The sequence below is a fragment of the Fonsecaea monophora genome (genome assembly GCF_001642475.1).
Source record: "Fonsecaea monophora strain CBS 269.37 chromosome Unknown Scaff102, whole genome shotgun sequence".
Classification (NCBI taxonomy): Eukaryota; Fungi; Ascomycota; class Eurotiomycetes; order Chaetothyriales; family Herpotrichiellaceae; genus Fonsecaea; species Fonsecaea monophora.
The window spans coordinates 31,412-45,736 of NW_019174033.1; the positions used below are offsets into that span (position 1 = coordinate 31,412).

General features: G+C 51.6%; 5 protein-coding genes across 5 annotated transcripts; 2 read left to right on the forward strand and 3 right to left on the reverse strand.

The window, feature by feature from the left end:
* Window positions 1-448: 448 nt before the first annotated feature.
* On the forward strand, window positions 449-1,466 carry AYO21_09799 (hypothetical protein; the record flags this gene model as incomplete). The annotated part of the gene is made up of 3 exons (XM_022659728.1): window positions 449-489; window positions 571-1,367; window positions 1,438-1,466. 3 exons carry the CDS (start codon window positions 449-451, stop codon window positions 1,464-1,466), a joined length of 867 nt encoding a protein of 288 aa, XP_022507958.1.
* A 556-nt stretch (window positions 1,467-2,022) lies between these two features.
* AYO21_09800 (hypothetical protein) lies at window positions 2,023-3,917 on the reverse strand (the record flags this gene model as incomplete). The annotated part of the gene is made up of 2 exons (XM_022659729.1): window positions 2,023-3,708; window positions 3,810-3,917. 2 exons carry the CDS (start codon window positions 3,915-3,917, stop codon window positions 2,023-2,025), a joined length of 1,794 nt encoding a protein of 597 aa, XP_022507959.1.
* Window positions 3,918-4,473: 556 nt separating this feature from the next.
* AYO21_09801 (hypothetical protein) lies at window positions 4,474-6,511 on the reverse strand (the record flags this gene model as incomplete). Its single annotated transcript, XM_022659730.1, has 6 exons — window positions 4,474-4,603; window positions 4,687-5,142; window positions 5,213-5,565; window positions 5,650-6,151; window positions 6,206-6,381; window positions 6,440-6,511. 6 exons carry the CDS (start codon window positions 6,509-6,511, stop codon window positions 4,474-4,476), a joined length of 1,689 nt encoding a protein of 562 aa, XP_022507960.1.
* A 733-nt stretch (window positions 6,512-7,244) lies between these two features.
* Window positions 7,245-9,790, forward strand: AYO21_09802 (hypothetical protein; the record flags this gene model as incomplete). The annotated part of the gene is made up of 9 exons (XM_022659731.1): window positions 7,245-7,481; window positions 7,531-8,148; window positions 8,213-8,248; window positions 8,305-8,385; window positions 8,437-8,561; window positions 8,624-8,688; window positions 8,743-8,892; window positions 8,953-9,256; window positions 9,313-9,790. 9 exons carry the CDS (start codon window positions 7,245-7,247, stop codon window positions 9,788-9,790), a joined length of 2,094 nt encoding a protein of 697 aa, XP_022507961.1.
* A 655-nt stretch (window positions 9,791-10,445) lies between these two features.
* On the reverse strand, window positions 10,446-12,489 carry AYO21_09803 (hypothetical protein; the record flags this gene model as incomplete). The annotated part of the gene is made up of 3 exons (XM_022659732.1): window positions 10,446-11,377; window positions 11,468-11,810; window positions 11,875-12,489. The coding sequence occupies 3 exons, from the start codon at window positions 12,487-12,489 to the stop codon at window positions 10,446-10,448; spliced, it is 1,890 nt and encodes a 629-aa protein (XP_022507962.1).
* Between the last annotated feature and the right edge of the window lie 1,836 nt (window positions 12,490-14,325).

The following is a 14,325-nucleotide window of genomic DNA, read 5'->3' on the forward strand; positions in this document are numbered from 1 at the left end:
GACGTTTGAAGTGGTTGTTGACCCACAATTCCGGGCGTCCACCAAAAAGGCGATGAAAAGGTTGTTTCCTCCACGGTCCGCGGTTCATGAAATGGTGACGGAGAAACACACAATTTTGGTCTCACTAGTTATGCAGGCGAGGAATAGGCCATGGTAGGGGAAGAGGATATATACACAAAGGTTCTTTGTACAATATGAAAAAACATCTGGCGAAATTCGGACAGTCGAGCGTGGTGGTTTGCCTTCTGGTTGGCCGTGTTGGGTGAAGCCCGGAACTACAGCTAGTATCCGGCCCGAAGCTGGAGTCAGTTTCAACCGAAGTTTAATGCAAGGAAGGGGTTGTGTCTTCATTGATATTGTTACAGTCGACACGTCTGTTGCGCTACGTTATATATTATACATCTTTTCACCAGCTAGATATAGAGTGCTCTAGGCTAATACATGCACGATGGTAAGAATTGAAGGTCGAACCTTCGTGGTCTCGGGTGGGTGAGTCAAAAATATTCCAGCTTCCTGTGTTTCATTTTGGATACAGTATGTCCAGTTGTATCTGACACAAGTCTCTCTCAGTGCGTCCGGCCTGGGTCTCGGGGCTGTGCATGGGATAATCAAGTCAGGTGGCTCGGTCGCTATCCTGGACCAAAACGTATCTGCTGGGGACCAGATCGTCAAGGACCTCACGGCAGAGTGTTGCCGATTCTATCAAACAGACGTGTCATCAACCGACAGTATTGCGGCCGCTGTTTCTGCTGTCAAAGAATGGACCAAAGCCAGTGGGCGTCCACTCGGCGGCGTGGTGACAGCAGCCGGCATTGGCATCCCGACCCCTGCAGTTGACCAAAGCGGGCAGACGCCGCTGAACATTCAGAATTGGGACAAAGTCTTCCAAGTCAACGTTCGCGGCAGCATAGACCTAGCTACACAGCTGTTGGTCGGCTGGGCCAAACCCATGACCACTACAAAAACCGAGAAGGGATCAAATGCTCCAGGATCTGGCGAGCAGCAAGACGGCACGGACCCCGACCCTGACCATGACCGGGGCGCAATCATCTTTGTGTCGTCAATTGTAGCGTTCGAAGGTACGTCGGGCATGAGCGCATACGCCGCCTCAAAGGGTGCCATCATCGGCGCCGTGCTTCCACTGGCAAGGGATTTGGCCGAGTACGGCATCCGCGTGGTGTCCATAGCCCCCGGTGTGTTTCAGACACCACTGTATGCGCGGCTTCCGCAGCCTATTCAAGCGCAAAATGAGGGCGCTGTGGTCTTCCCGAAACGTGCAGGAGAGCCTGGCAAGGACTTTGCGGCGCTCGTCAAGCACATTTTCGAGAATGTTTATATCAACGGTACGACGTTGAGACTAGATGCAGGTATGTGTGCATGCACAAGGCTCGAGTGGATGGATCCAAGCATTACTATTACTAACATTGCTCATCATAGGACTGCGTATGCCATGGCAAGGCGCATGAGTGATAGGAAATAGGAGTGCAAAGCGAGATCGAGAACACGTATCAGCTACTAGTGACGTGGACTTCGTGGACATGTCAGAGGGTTCCTCCGCCCGCCAGGGTTTTTTGGGGGGGGGGGGGGGGGGACCCCAAAAACATGGTATATAAGGCATTTCTCTTGTGCCTCACTGGCAGCAACTGGCATGCTCTGAAACAAACACAGTATCGTGTGACATTTTGTTTTATAAAGACAGGAACAAGTCTATAGGAGAAGTTGGGGAATACTTTGCCCGCGGTTTGCGGCTCTGTTTCCGTTACGCGCTTTTCAAGATTTCAACGACAGCGAGCCATTCCAAATGGGTCTATACCTATACTTTTTGATCGGCTATAGCTGCCTTGAGCCTTGGTACAGAACACATGTTTTTCAGCTTTTTCAATGGACCTCAGGTGCCATTCCCGGAACACCGAAAGGTTCTATTCATCGCTACTTAGAACCAATGGAAACAATCGCCATTCCGACTTCGCTCACACTTGCCCTATATAGTCCATACCTTCTAACCGCAACAAGATCAATGACTCAATCCTGACCCAGCCGACCGGCTAGATGCAGTGCCGCGATATACCCAAAGGTCATGGCTGGGCCGATACTACTTCCTCCACCGGGGTATTGGCCTCGCATGATACTATTATTATCGCAACCCACGGCGTAAAGACCCTTGACGACGCTGCCTTCCTTGGACAGTACTTGAGCGTTCTGGTTGGTGGCCAAACCATACATGACGCTCACGTTCCCTGGGTACAGAGGAAGAGCATAAAAGGGCGGCTTGCGAATCGGCCCCAAGCTGGAGTTCGGTTTGACGGCGGGGTCGCCGTAGAATTGATCGTAGGCGTCTTCGCCACGATGGAACTGAACATCCCTGCCCGTCTTTGCGTACGTATTCATGTCCTCCACTGATTGTTGTAGGTTTGCCACTGGGATCTTGAGGGTCTCGGCCAGCTCGGGGATCGTTTGCGCCTTCATCAGATAGCCCTTGCGCAGGACGTTGCGGTTCCAGTAGGGCCATGGCAGCGCCATGCCCATCCCGTAGTTGCGCAGGTGGTCCGCGTCGGCGATGTAGTAAGCTTTGTTGATCTGGAGGGAGTGCATTTTCTTGACAAAGTCCTGGTAATTTCGCGACTCGTTCTCGAAACGCTTCCCATTCTCGTCCACGATGAGTGATCCCGGCTTCGTCCGATCGCCCGCAAAGTGCGGGAGACAGCGCGTGCGGTTGTCGTCATACTGAAGCACAGAGATCGGTGCGTAGATGGCATTGTCTTCGTTGGGTGGTGGGAGATATCCTCCGGCCTTGAGGCCCAATCGGATCCCGTCTCCCAGGTTTGTCTTTGGCACAGCACTCCAGTCTTGAGGCACAAACTCCTTACCTTCTTCAGACCTGCCGAAACCTCCAGTAGCAAGGACAACGCCTTTGGAAGCCTTGATGGGAATCTGCTTTTCTCCATTGGCAACGGAGAGAAGCACCCCCACAACGCGGTCGTCTTCCATCAGTGGCCCCGTCACTTCAGCTTCAGTTTCCAGCGTCACTCCTGATTCGATGGCAGTGAGGAGCAAACGACCAACTAGAGCGTTACCACCGACCATGAAGGACCCTTTTCCGTAAACGAGCAGGTCAAGAACCCAGTTGGCACCTTTCTTTGCCGTGTGGACCAAGTTGGATACCGAGCCAAAGGGATTTTGCAGAATTTCCGTCTCCAAGGGGCTCACCTGCATCGACCCAAACGCCTTCATGCCCTGTAACGTATAACGAACATTGCGCAACTCCTGGCCAAGCAGTCTGCCATTGAAGTCGACTGGTATGATTGTACGACCTTTGGACGCGCCTTCAAGATTTGGCCGGTAGTCAGGCAGCGTAGTTGCTTGAAATTTGACGGCGGTATTGGCTTCCATCCATTCCACCATCTTTGGGGCCGTATTCAGATATGCTTCGATGTTCTTTTCCGCACTCGCAAAATGCGTAGGACCAAGAACACTGCGCAGATACGTCTCGGCGGCAGTTTTGGTGTCTCGAACTCCTATAGTAGGCTGGTACTTGTTCACTGGAATCCACGGAGCGCCTCCAGAATAGGCCGTCGTTCCACCGAAAAACCTCGTCTTCTCGAGCACCAGGACCTTCAAGCCATTCTGGGCCGCGGTAACTGCGGTGGTCAGCCCCGACGCGCCGGATCCCAAGACCACTACGTCGTATTGGAGATCAGCCGAGAGTCGCTGCAACCGAATTTTGTTAGATATCATTTCAGTAGTCCTTCCAATTGTCCCAGGCTACGTATAGAGAGAGAAGGGCGAGAGAGGCGAGTGCAAGTACATACCTCGTCAAAAGCGGTATCCAACCTCTTTCTGTTCGTCCACCAAAATAGCAGTGACCCTGCGACCGCCGTACTCCGTTTCAGCTGGGTCCTCGATGCCGCGAAATTCATAGTTCGGGTGTGGCTTTTTTCAGAGTTGTAGCGGTCATGGGATTGGAAAGGGTTCGCACGGACGTGTTGTAAATGTTTTATTGGCTCTGTGACCTCTTCAGGACCAGAGGCAGTATGGACGAGGCGCTTTGACGCACGCTGTATTCTAATCCCTGGTCATTAGGGTAAAGAAACTTCAGACATTGGGAAGAAGTGAACGAAACGGAGCAAACATAAAGACGTCGAACCCAAGACCGAATCTGACCAACCGGGAGATCCTACTGTGCCGAAAAGGTGGAGTATTCCTCACATATCCAGACACCTAAATGCCCGGGACTGGGTCTCCGAAATCCAGGGGGAACTACCTTCTGCTGGTTTGACTTCATTGGTATCGTCTGCAGGAACAGAAGTCGACTTGGTACGATGCGGCTATTACATGGAAATGATTCAAATGAAATGGCCAGCGGTGACTATCAGACAGGATAGAATCGAACCACTCAAAGGAAAGGCTGAAGGGAGCCAATGAGCAAGAGTTTAGATATTAAAATGCTTGATTTCTCTATGCAATAAGAATCTTTCAGTCGGAAGCAGTGGCTACGGACACCACTAATGGCAATTTTGTTAATCCGAAGAACGCTCTTGTGTCTTCGATGAAGGCTCTCTTGTCAAAGCCCGGCGCAAGCTCGAAGTCAAACGCTGGTATAAGTCTGCACGATGCAGCGTTAGTCAAAGTTTCTGAAGTCCGGCGTCATGACCTGAAAGGGGGGTTTGGGGACAATATCCAACATACTTATACAAGAACAGCCGGATCTGTAGTAGTGCCAGCGGTTTCCCGATGCAAGAATATGTGCCCAATGAAAACGGCATGAAGGCTGTCGTGTTATGAGCACCCTCGAACCCGGAGCCTTCAATCCACCGCTCCGGGATGAAATCCCATGGCTTTTCGAAGTTGCGCGGATCGTGGTGTACTGTCCAGGTCGGCACACTGACTTTGGTGCCCTCGGGGATATTGATTCCGTTAGGAGTCATTATTCCACCTGGTGTATTAACTACCCTCTGCATGCCATTCGGACCAGAGGGTAACAGTCGTAGGGCTTCGTTGATGCAAGCGTTCAAATACGGAGCTCGCTTCCAGTCTCCAAGCCTTGCAGCCTCGAATGGTTCGTCTGGGGAGAAAATCGTGCGACACTCCTGTCGCAGTTTTAGATATGCTTTCTTGTCGAGGAGCAACCAATACATAGCAGAACTATGAAAAAGAATCTCAGTTTCCAGTATAATTTATCGCAGGGGGAGGACAAATCTGGGGAGGACTGTACGTGATAGCAATACTCGTGGTATCGCTTCCAGCGGCGATGACCAACCGAGTTTCGGAAGCCAGGCCATGGGTGCTCAACTTGTAGGCTGGATTTCTTTCCCCGGCCGACATCAAGAAACCGAGGACATCAATCTCAGCAGAGCCCTGGGTTTGCATCCGTTCCGACAACTTTTCTTCGCTAAAGGTTTTGAATTGCTCGATCTGAGCAAGTTGACTCTTTTTGAGTGGCAAGTATGCGAAAAGCGGTTTCACCCAAGATACTTCAGCTAGGGAAGCAACATGCTGCAACGTTGCATGGATGAACTCGACATAGAAATGGCCCTTTGCATTTTGAACCGCGTGGAAGTCGACATTCTGGCCTTGTCAGAGAACAGGATCACAGAGTCCTTCCTGCTGGACTCGGTCATGATGATTTCGCGGGGATGCAGAAGGACTTACAAAGGCAATCTTGCCAGTGGTGTCGACCAAAAGACGCTCAGACCACAAGGCGAGATCAACTCGCTCTCTTGATTTCGCGGCCCCTTTGAATTGCGTTATCAGCTGTTCCAGGATGTTCAATATACGGCCTTCGTACACTCTCAGAGCTCTGGGTGTGAAAACCTCATCCCAGATTTTGCGCTGAGATTTATGCTTGTCAAAGTCGCGAATCTCGATGAGCGATTGGACCACGTCCGAGTTCAAGTCCTGGTACCACGGACCCTTGGGAAATCTTGACTTGTTGCCATGAATGATTGGGATGAAGCTCGGATCTGCGATGGAGATTTCATTGGGACCTATGCGGACGAAATCGCCCAGCTCTCGATGTTGCTTCATCATAACGTGAAGAGTGGTCCCACGGTTAGCATCGATGTAGTGTCTCCATTTCGTGAGGGCCCGCAGCTTTTCACCCGGAAATTTGCTGAGAGGACTGAGATAGAGCCGATAGAATGCAATCGAGACACTAAGTCAGGTTAGCATGCTACAGTCCCGGCGTACTCTGGCTCCCAGTTCCTACCCAAGCGTGCAGAAATACAAAAGAACCGCTTTCACCGGAGCCCAGACCCTGATGTGGAAGACCGCAAAGTTGGTGGAGAAATTACTCCAGACGAAGAAGAGCACGCCCAACACTGCGGACTGGAGCAGGAAACCAATGGCAGTAGGTTCAAATCTCTTGTAGAAGACATGAGCCAACTAGCTCCAGGTTAGATATCGCATCGAATGCCATCAGTGCAGGGAACCCTGAACGTACAAACCCCAACGCCACGGCGACAAACCCGATGTGCTCATGCTCGACAAAGGTCAATGTGCGTAACACTGTCATTCTGAGAATCTGAGATCGAATGGAATTGACATCAGAATTGCGACAGAAGGATTTGAATCAGATCCTGGGAATGACAAAAGGCCTAGAATGGTTTCATGTGGCCTGGGGATAAAGTCTCCTTGGTGTCTTCCTTCTCCGGATGCGCCTCTCTGCAAGAATCTCTTCCCCAGACTTCGGGCTTCGGAGGAGTGGCGCCAACGTGGAGCGGAAGACTGTCTTACCCACTCCGATTGGCTCGGAGAGAAGCCCTTTTGCCCCGAGTACGTCCCCACCCCGAGTTGTGCATACATGCATTGTTGTCTTGGAAGTTTTCGGAAGAAGAGAGAGCTTCCTAGAGCAACACGGCTACAGGCTCCTTATGTAGTCTCGCACGGTAAATTGACGCTAGCAGAAATGCTCGCTCTAATGCTCCGGAAAGCTTTCCATACTCAACAACATACGACTAAATCAAGCCGGCCTCTGACACCGCAGCTACTAGATGGCTCCCTTACTTACCCGCCGCCGCCTTAAGGAGCAACATGAAGTGCGATCCACGAGCCGAATATCCCCGGAGAAGGAAACTGGATCCCAAGACACATTTCACCTCCACCAACCAGAACTATGTAGCTGCAGAGCGACTTCTGTCGACTCGTCGCTCATAAATCTGCTATCAGGGCTACCAGGGGTAATTTCAGGAAGGCGTTAGCACTACGACGACTGCTTTGAGCTTGAATAACATTTCCTCGAGCACGAAATGGCCATCGTTGCTGCACCACGCAAGCTATGGCAGAATGCTGATCCGACGCAAACAAACATGGACAAGTTCCGTCGCCAGGTTAACTCGAAGCGACGACTTGCGCTGAAGGACTATGCAGAACTCCATGCATGGTCGATAGACCCTCGTACAGCATCCGACTTTTGGGCCGATCTCTTTGAATTCGAAGGCCTCGCGAAACATGCGCTGCCCATCAAAGGCTCGGTGCTGCCGCAGGTAAGCATGCTCCACAAGCCTCGGTGTCGATAAACTGACCTTATTCTAGGGCGCAGCTATGTTTCCGCCGTCGCATTTCTTTCCCCAAGTCCGCATGAACTTCGCGCAGCATTTGTTGAATGTGGAGTCCTTGAATCCCATTGCTATATACGCCGTGCCTGAAGGAGCAAAGACCGTACGAGCTATCACGCGGCAAGAGCTACGTGAACAGGTCACGGTGATAGCGGACGCTCTGAGGCAGGCTGGTGTGAAAAAGGGAGACCGTGTGGCGGCCGTCATTTCCAACTGCTTCGAGACCATTGTGGCTTGTCTAGCCACCTTGAGCATTGGGGCACTGTGGTCAACTTCATCACCAGACATGGGTACAGAGGGCATCATGCAGCGGCTCGAGCAGATCGAGCCCAAGATTGTCTTCTTCGAAAGTTCTGTGCATTACAACGGAAAGCTGCGCTCCCTGACCGAGAAATACGAACAATGCCTAGGCCGGCTTCGAAAGGTGGCTGATTTCAAACGCGCGGTGCTGATCATTCGCGATGAGCCCTATTCCAAGGAACAACCCGACAGCACAACCTGGGATCGCTTCTTGAGCACAGCAAAGGGCCGTCCACTGACTTTTGAACAACTGCCTTTCAGTCACCCTGGATTTATTGTATATTCTTCTGGAACGGTGAGTTCACATCTTATGCTTTTTCATCGAGTACGTCATGGACTTTTGACTGAGAGCATCACAGACCGGCGCCCCCAAATGTATAGTTCACAGTGCGTGTGTAAGTCAATCAGAAAGCATCACGCGAGAGCTCTGGAGACTGACGCGTGATATAAGGGACTCCTGATGCAAGTCAAAAAAGACTACCTTCTTCATTTGGATGTGCGCCCAGGCGATACAGTGTACCAATATACCACGGTGAGGGACATTTCTGTCGTGCCGGAAGTGATAACACTAACAGCAGAACAGACTGGATGGATCATGTGGGCAATGGTTCTGTGCGGCCTGTGCTACGGAGGCAGTGTGGTCGTATATGATGGCTCTCCGCTGTATCCGGACCCGTTAGTCACCCTTCGCCTGGTGGAGAAGCTGAAGTACGTATGAAGCAGAAGACCTAGAGATCGGTACAGACCACAGTCGCTGATATCGCCCCCAGAATATCCTTGTTTGGCACATCTGCCAGATTCTTGACCGATCTACAGGAGAGAAACATTTGCCCTAGTACGTCTGTTGCTTCCCAAAGGTGGCCTTCATACATTGACACTCTCACCTTAGAGCAAACCAATGATCTTAGCAGCTTGCGAACTGTATCTTCGACGGGCTCCGTCCTTCCAGCAAGGGTATGCGAATGGTTCTACGATGCCGGGTTTCCTGACACAGTGCATCTTGTGTCTGGTAGTGGTGGCACAGATTTGGCATGTTCTCGTAAGGGCCACCATGACATCCTAATCGATGCTTCTAAGGTCTAATTTTGCTCTTCTCCAGTCGTCTCTGGAGATCCCACCAGTCCTGCCTACTCGGGAGAGATTCAAGCCCCCGCCCTGGGGATGGCGATAGACATACTCGATAGCGCCAAAGATCACCCCATCTCTCTTATGAATACTGGAGTGCCTGGCGAGTTGGTTTGCCGTCAGCCATTTCCGTCCGAGCCTGTCGAGTTCTGGGGCAGAGATGGGAAGACTAAGTATCAGAAGGCATATTTCGAGCGATTCGGAAACAATATCTGGACCCAAGGCGACTTTGTTTCGTCGTCGCCCATAACAGGCGGTTTCACCATGTTGGGCAGAAGGTCAGTCTTTCAGAGGGAGGGAAACCGTTTCCTTCGTCAACTTTCCCAGGCTCAAGTGGATCGTTGGTACATATGCTGACCGAGGAAATACAATCCAGCGATGGTGTCCTCAATCCCTCCGGTGTACGATTTGGCTCGGCGGAAATCTACCAGGCGATTGAGAAATTCACAGAGTTCGAAGAAACCATATGTGTCGGTCAGCGTCGTCCCCAAGATAACGACGAGGCTGTGATTCTGTTCGTTAAGATGAAAGACTCAAAACATTTGACAAAAGCCCTGATCGTCTCCGTCTGCTCGGCCATCTCGACTTCGTTGAGTCCTCGCCACGTGCCAAAGTTCATTTTCGAGGTTCCGGAGATCCCTTACACCATCAATGGCAAGAAGATTGAGCTTGCAGTCAAGCAAATCGTCTCTGGCCAAGTCATCACGCCATCAGGGGCCGTGATGAACCCCGAAAGCCTGAAATTCTTCGAAAGATTCGCCCACGACTCGTACCTGAAGCAGGAAGTGGAAGAGCCGAAAGGCCGGCTTTGAGCGATTGAGTTTCTTAATCCTATCACTTACGTATTTTTTTGAAGGTGGAGACTGCTTGAGAAGACACATGTAAAGGCAAGGAGTCACTGATAGAAAGAAAACCCATTGTTGATATAGGAGTCTGGATCTTGAATGGATGAGCAAGATTGGCACAATTTAGGAGACTGACATGTGTCAAAGCGGTTCGTCTCGGTCGCCTAAATCGTGCCCGATCTTTGTCATCCGCTCAATACAGCTTGTTCGCCCATGGACAGAGATCGCAGGAGTAAGGAGGGTTGCTTCACGATATGTGCTGTTCTTCACGTCCTAACGTGGGAGAATTCGGACTGGCCAGCTTAAAAAATGTAGACTTGGCAACAATTCCTCATGAATGGGTTGTGGGAGCTCCGGACGGCGTCATAAGAAAATAGACCTCTAGATTGACCGGGCCAATTGTTGCCATTACCATCGATCCCTACCATCGTAAAGAGGCGCTTAATTGTCTATAGAGCCTACGAGTGAGTAGAGGGCTACGACATCAGCCGACGAATCCACCCTTTGTGAGACGCCTGTCCCACGGAATGCCGAGCGCAACCAATAATACCTCGCAGGCGGCGGAGGTGGCGCACACTCAAGTCCAGACAGCTCCACCACATCACGCTGTGTGCTTCCCGTTCTAGAATAAGACACCCTTGACCTGCGCGTTCTTGGAGATGTTGATGTTACGGATCATCAGGACGAAGAAAAGTGCCAGGCCCATGACACTGGTTCCGGCGATCAACATCCTGCGTTGCGCAATTCCATATGCCTCCATGATGGCCTCGCGCGCCGGGCTGTCCATCGGATAGCTCAGCTGCACGGTCAAGTCGCCGTAGATGGTCTCCCACTCGGGCTTGAGGTTCTCGGGCAGGAGTCTTTGGAGTGCGCCGGGCAGAGAATGCGTCCAGATGGCGCCGCAGATGCTGTTCCCCACGGCTCCGCCCATGTACCCGAAAAGACCGAGCATTGCCAGCACGGCGGCGATCTGGCCGTGCTCCGCGGCCGCCATGACGGCGACTTGTTGGCACAGGATCATGGTGCTGCCCGCGAAGGCGATCAGGATCTGACACATGATGATGTACCCGATATTGGTGTGCGGCCGGCGGAAGTGAATCATCAGACCTACGCCAAGAATGTACAGCGGGACGGCACACAACAGAAGCCACTTGAAGCGACCAGTAACGCGCATGAGAAAGCCCACGAACAGCAACCACAGCCCGGAGATGATGTCGAAGGTACTGCTCACGTAGCCCGCCTGCGCGATCGTCAGGTTGTTGACGACCTGCAGGAAAGAGCTGAAGTAGCTGCCCCAGCAGTAATACGCGATCTGGTACACAGCGTCGAGGAGAAGAGCGCCGAGAATGGTCCGCGAGACGAGGAGTTGGTAAGGAATGAAAGGCTTTGGTGCGAGGTATCGCTCGAAGGCAGCGAATACGAGCAGCAGCACGAAGCCCACGACTAACATTGCGATGATGGAGCCGGATCCCCAGTCATCCGCTGTCGATTGGGCGAGGGAAAAGGGTAAGAGGAAGAGAACCAGCCCCGTCGCGAGGAGAATGACACCAAAAGCTGTAGTATAATTCGTCAATAAGTTGAGTTCCGTTCTCGCAGAGAGAGGGGGTTGGGGGGGGGGGGGGGTTGTTTGGCACAATTACTTACCGTCAAACTCAATAATGTAGAACCAGATACTCTGAAAGAGTGTTCGACCGCTCTTGGGCCTGTCCAACAATCCCTGCTTCTTCGCTTTGCGCAAGTTATACTGCATGACGAGGTACAACGGCGCAGCCACGAAGGGGGTGACGATCGCAAAGGTCCCAAATGCCCAACGCCAGTTGATGTCTTCGTAGAAGCCCTCTGAGGCACTAGGGCCTGCAAAAGCGGTGACCATGTATGGGGAAGAGGTAAATGCGAAAGCAAGGCCCCGGTTCTTCAACTTGCTGGTGTCAGCTGTCATGACATCCACCGAGTAGATCATCCCGGTGAACCCAATGCTAGTAAAGACCTACATAGCCATCTTAGTGATCTGACATGACCAAAATTTGGCGTCCGCTCGACGGCTAACATACCTGGGCTGCGCAGAATGTTTGAATGTTTGTACAGGCGGCTTGCAGGATGAGGCCCAGTGTACCTAGGCTGACCATGAATAGGAATGCTTCTGGCCGACCCCAAATATCCAACATTTTCGCAATCGGCAGATAGGCAGCTCCCGTCATCACGCTGGAGACGATGTAGATGACTGGGATGAGCGAGTGGTATTCGAATCCACTGGTCACGTATGGTGTAAGGTTGGCCGTGATGGAAAATTGAAAAGCGTTGACAAAGTACAGCAGATAGAAGCTATTCAGCCGATGAGTTAGCAAGATGGGATGTAGGGCGTCGCCGGACATCTCGATGACGAGGACGTACCACATGTAGGAGATGATGAGGGACTTCTTACTCCATGCCAGCGTGATTGCCTCAACTCTTCTCACGCCTTCCTGAGCATCTTGGGCTGGGAACTCTGGTTGGATTCCATCGCTTCCATTACCACTGTTAACGGGTTCGTGTGCGTGAGTTGCGGCATTCTTGTCATCGACACTCTCCAACACTGTGTTTTCCTGGCTCTGTTCCGCGATATTGTTCCCATCTGAGCGCAGAAACTGTCTTAGCGAGTTGAGCTTGAATCTTCCAGCAGCAGACATGGTGAAAGCGTCTCTAACGACCAGGTGTTGATGCGAATAGGAATTTGAAGTGGACGAGGATTTTCAACGTGGATGGATGGATTCACTCAGATGGCTTAGGTATAAGCCCACAACATGCCATGCCATCAAGCCTAGCCCCCTTTATCCAAGCAGGACATCGAGAACAACGAGTATGGCCAGAGCCCAAGTTGAGTCCCGATGTCGGATTCATTCCGACATGCCAATCAACAGCAAGATCTTCGTTGAGGTCAATTTGCTCATTTGACTTGGCTTGTACGCTCGAATGATCATGACCCTGGATAGCCAAGAGTGAAAAGCTTTTTCTGTCTTGAGATTTTCACGGGCTTCAAGTGAGCATTTGCATCGGCTGATACCGTATGGTCAAACCACGCGTAGGCGCCTGAGCCACGGCGCAGACCGTGACTGGAAAAGCTCAATTGTCATAGCTCTGGCAACATATGCCCAGGGTCCAGACTGCAAGCATTTGGCGTGGGCTTCTACCCTCATCCGTGACTTGCGGCCTGGCAAGCGGCTCGGCGCCCAGGACACAGGGGAAACAGTGATCCAAGGCGAAGCACCGGGCTTGTCATTCGGAAGCCAATATTGCAAAAACGCTGAGAGAGTGGAACGTGGGAGTTGGCAGGGGCTTGGCTCTGTAGTTATGTGACTGATGATCGGATTTTCGCTGTCAAATCTAATCACGTCCTGATACAGAAGATTTGATTATCCGGAAGTGGAATATCGCTTCGATACTCTGGAAGTAAGCGAAGGGAAGCTGGCAACCATAAAATGGAGCTCCCAGACAAGCCAAGGATGGGGTGGATTGCGCCAAGTCCTCCATCGAGAATGCGAAGCATATTTTCACTGCAGGGACACCGTGTACGCTCTCTTGTGTCCTGTCGTCATTACTTTGCGGCGATACGGCTTCAGAGCAGATGATCGTGAATCTTTTGTCTGCATCGCAGCGGGGTCTACGGGAATATACATGTTGTCGAATGAGGCTGAGGAGTATCGACCGGCGTTGTCAAGTCGTTGTCTTGTCGCCACGTCCATTGCCGATTGGGGTGAAATGCAAAGTCCGAGGTCGGAGAAAAATCTTTCGTCGTGCTCGGCACAAGCTCCAACTCCATTCTCCTAGTGAACAAGACGATCCAGTGCCCACCAAAACGATGCCAATGATCCACGCGAGGCAGAATGAAACGACGATGATCTTATCAGATGAAAATTTTTCATGATCACGAAGACCTGACATGGGTCTCTGGGTCTGGAGCTGAACCCATGGAGAAGCTCCACTGAAAGTAAGCTCGGCGGGAACGGCGCGATGAGGGCCGTATCTGGTTGGTATGTGGCATGCAGAATCACGCACCGATGAAACTTTAGGAGGTGTAAAGAAGCTGCAAAAGTGGAAACGTGGATCTTGGGATTCGTTATCTGATGAAAATTCTCCTGCTTGAGCAAGTGGAAATTAAGTTATCTGATCCGCTCGCAGAACTCCACTCTGTGAAGGATAGTGGAGCCTGACCGTTAGTACAGGTAAAACCAGGGTGTAATTTTGGTATTGTATCATCTTTCAAATGACACCGATCTCAGGTTGAGACGGCTTTCCGGATTCTCCCATGGGGCCATGTCATGGTCCCATCATCGCGAGTAGGAACGCCATTGTCGGCGAACGGAGTCTTTTGTTAGAGGCACAATTTGGTTGCATCAATTCTACACGAAGAGGAGGATGGTCCAGGCGCTCCCAGTCGTTGGCCGACCAAGAAATCGTTCTGAGTGCCTCGATCCTCCTATGTCATCGATCGAGGCCTCATCAATGCTTCCACCACTACAACAACT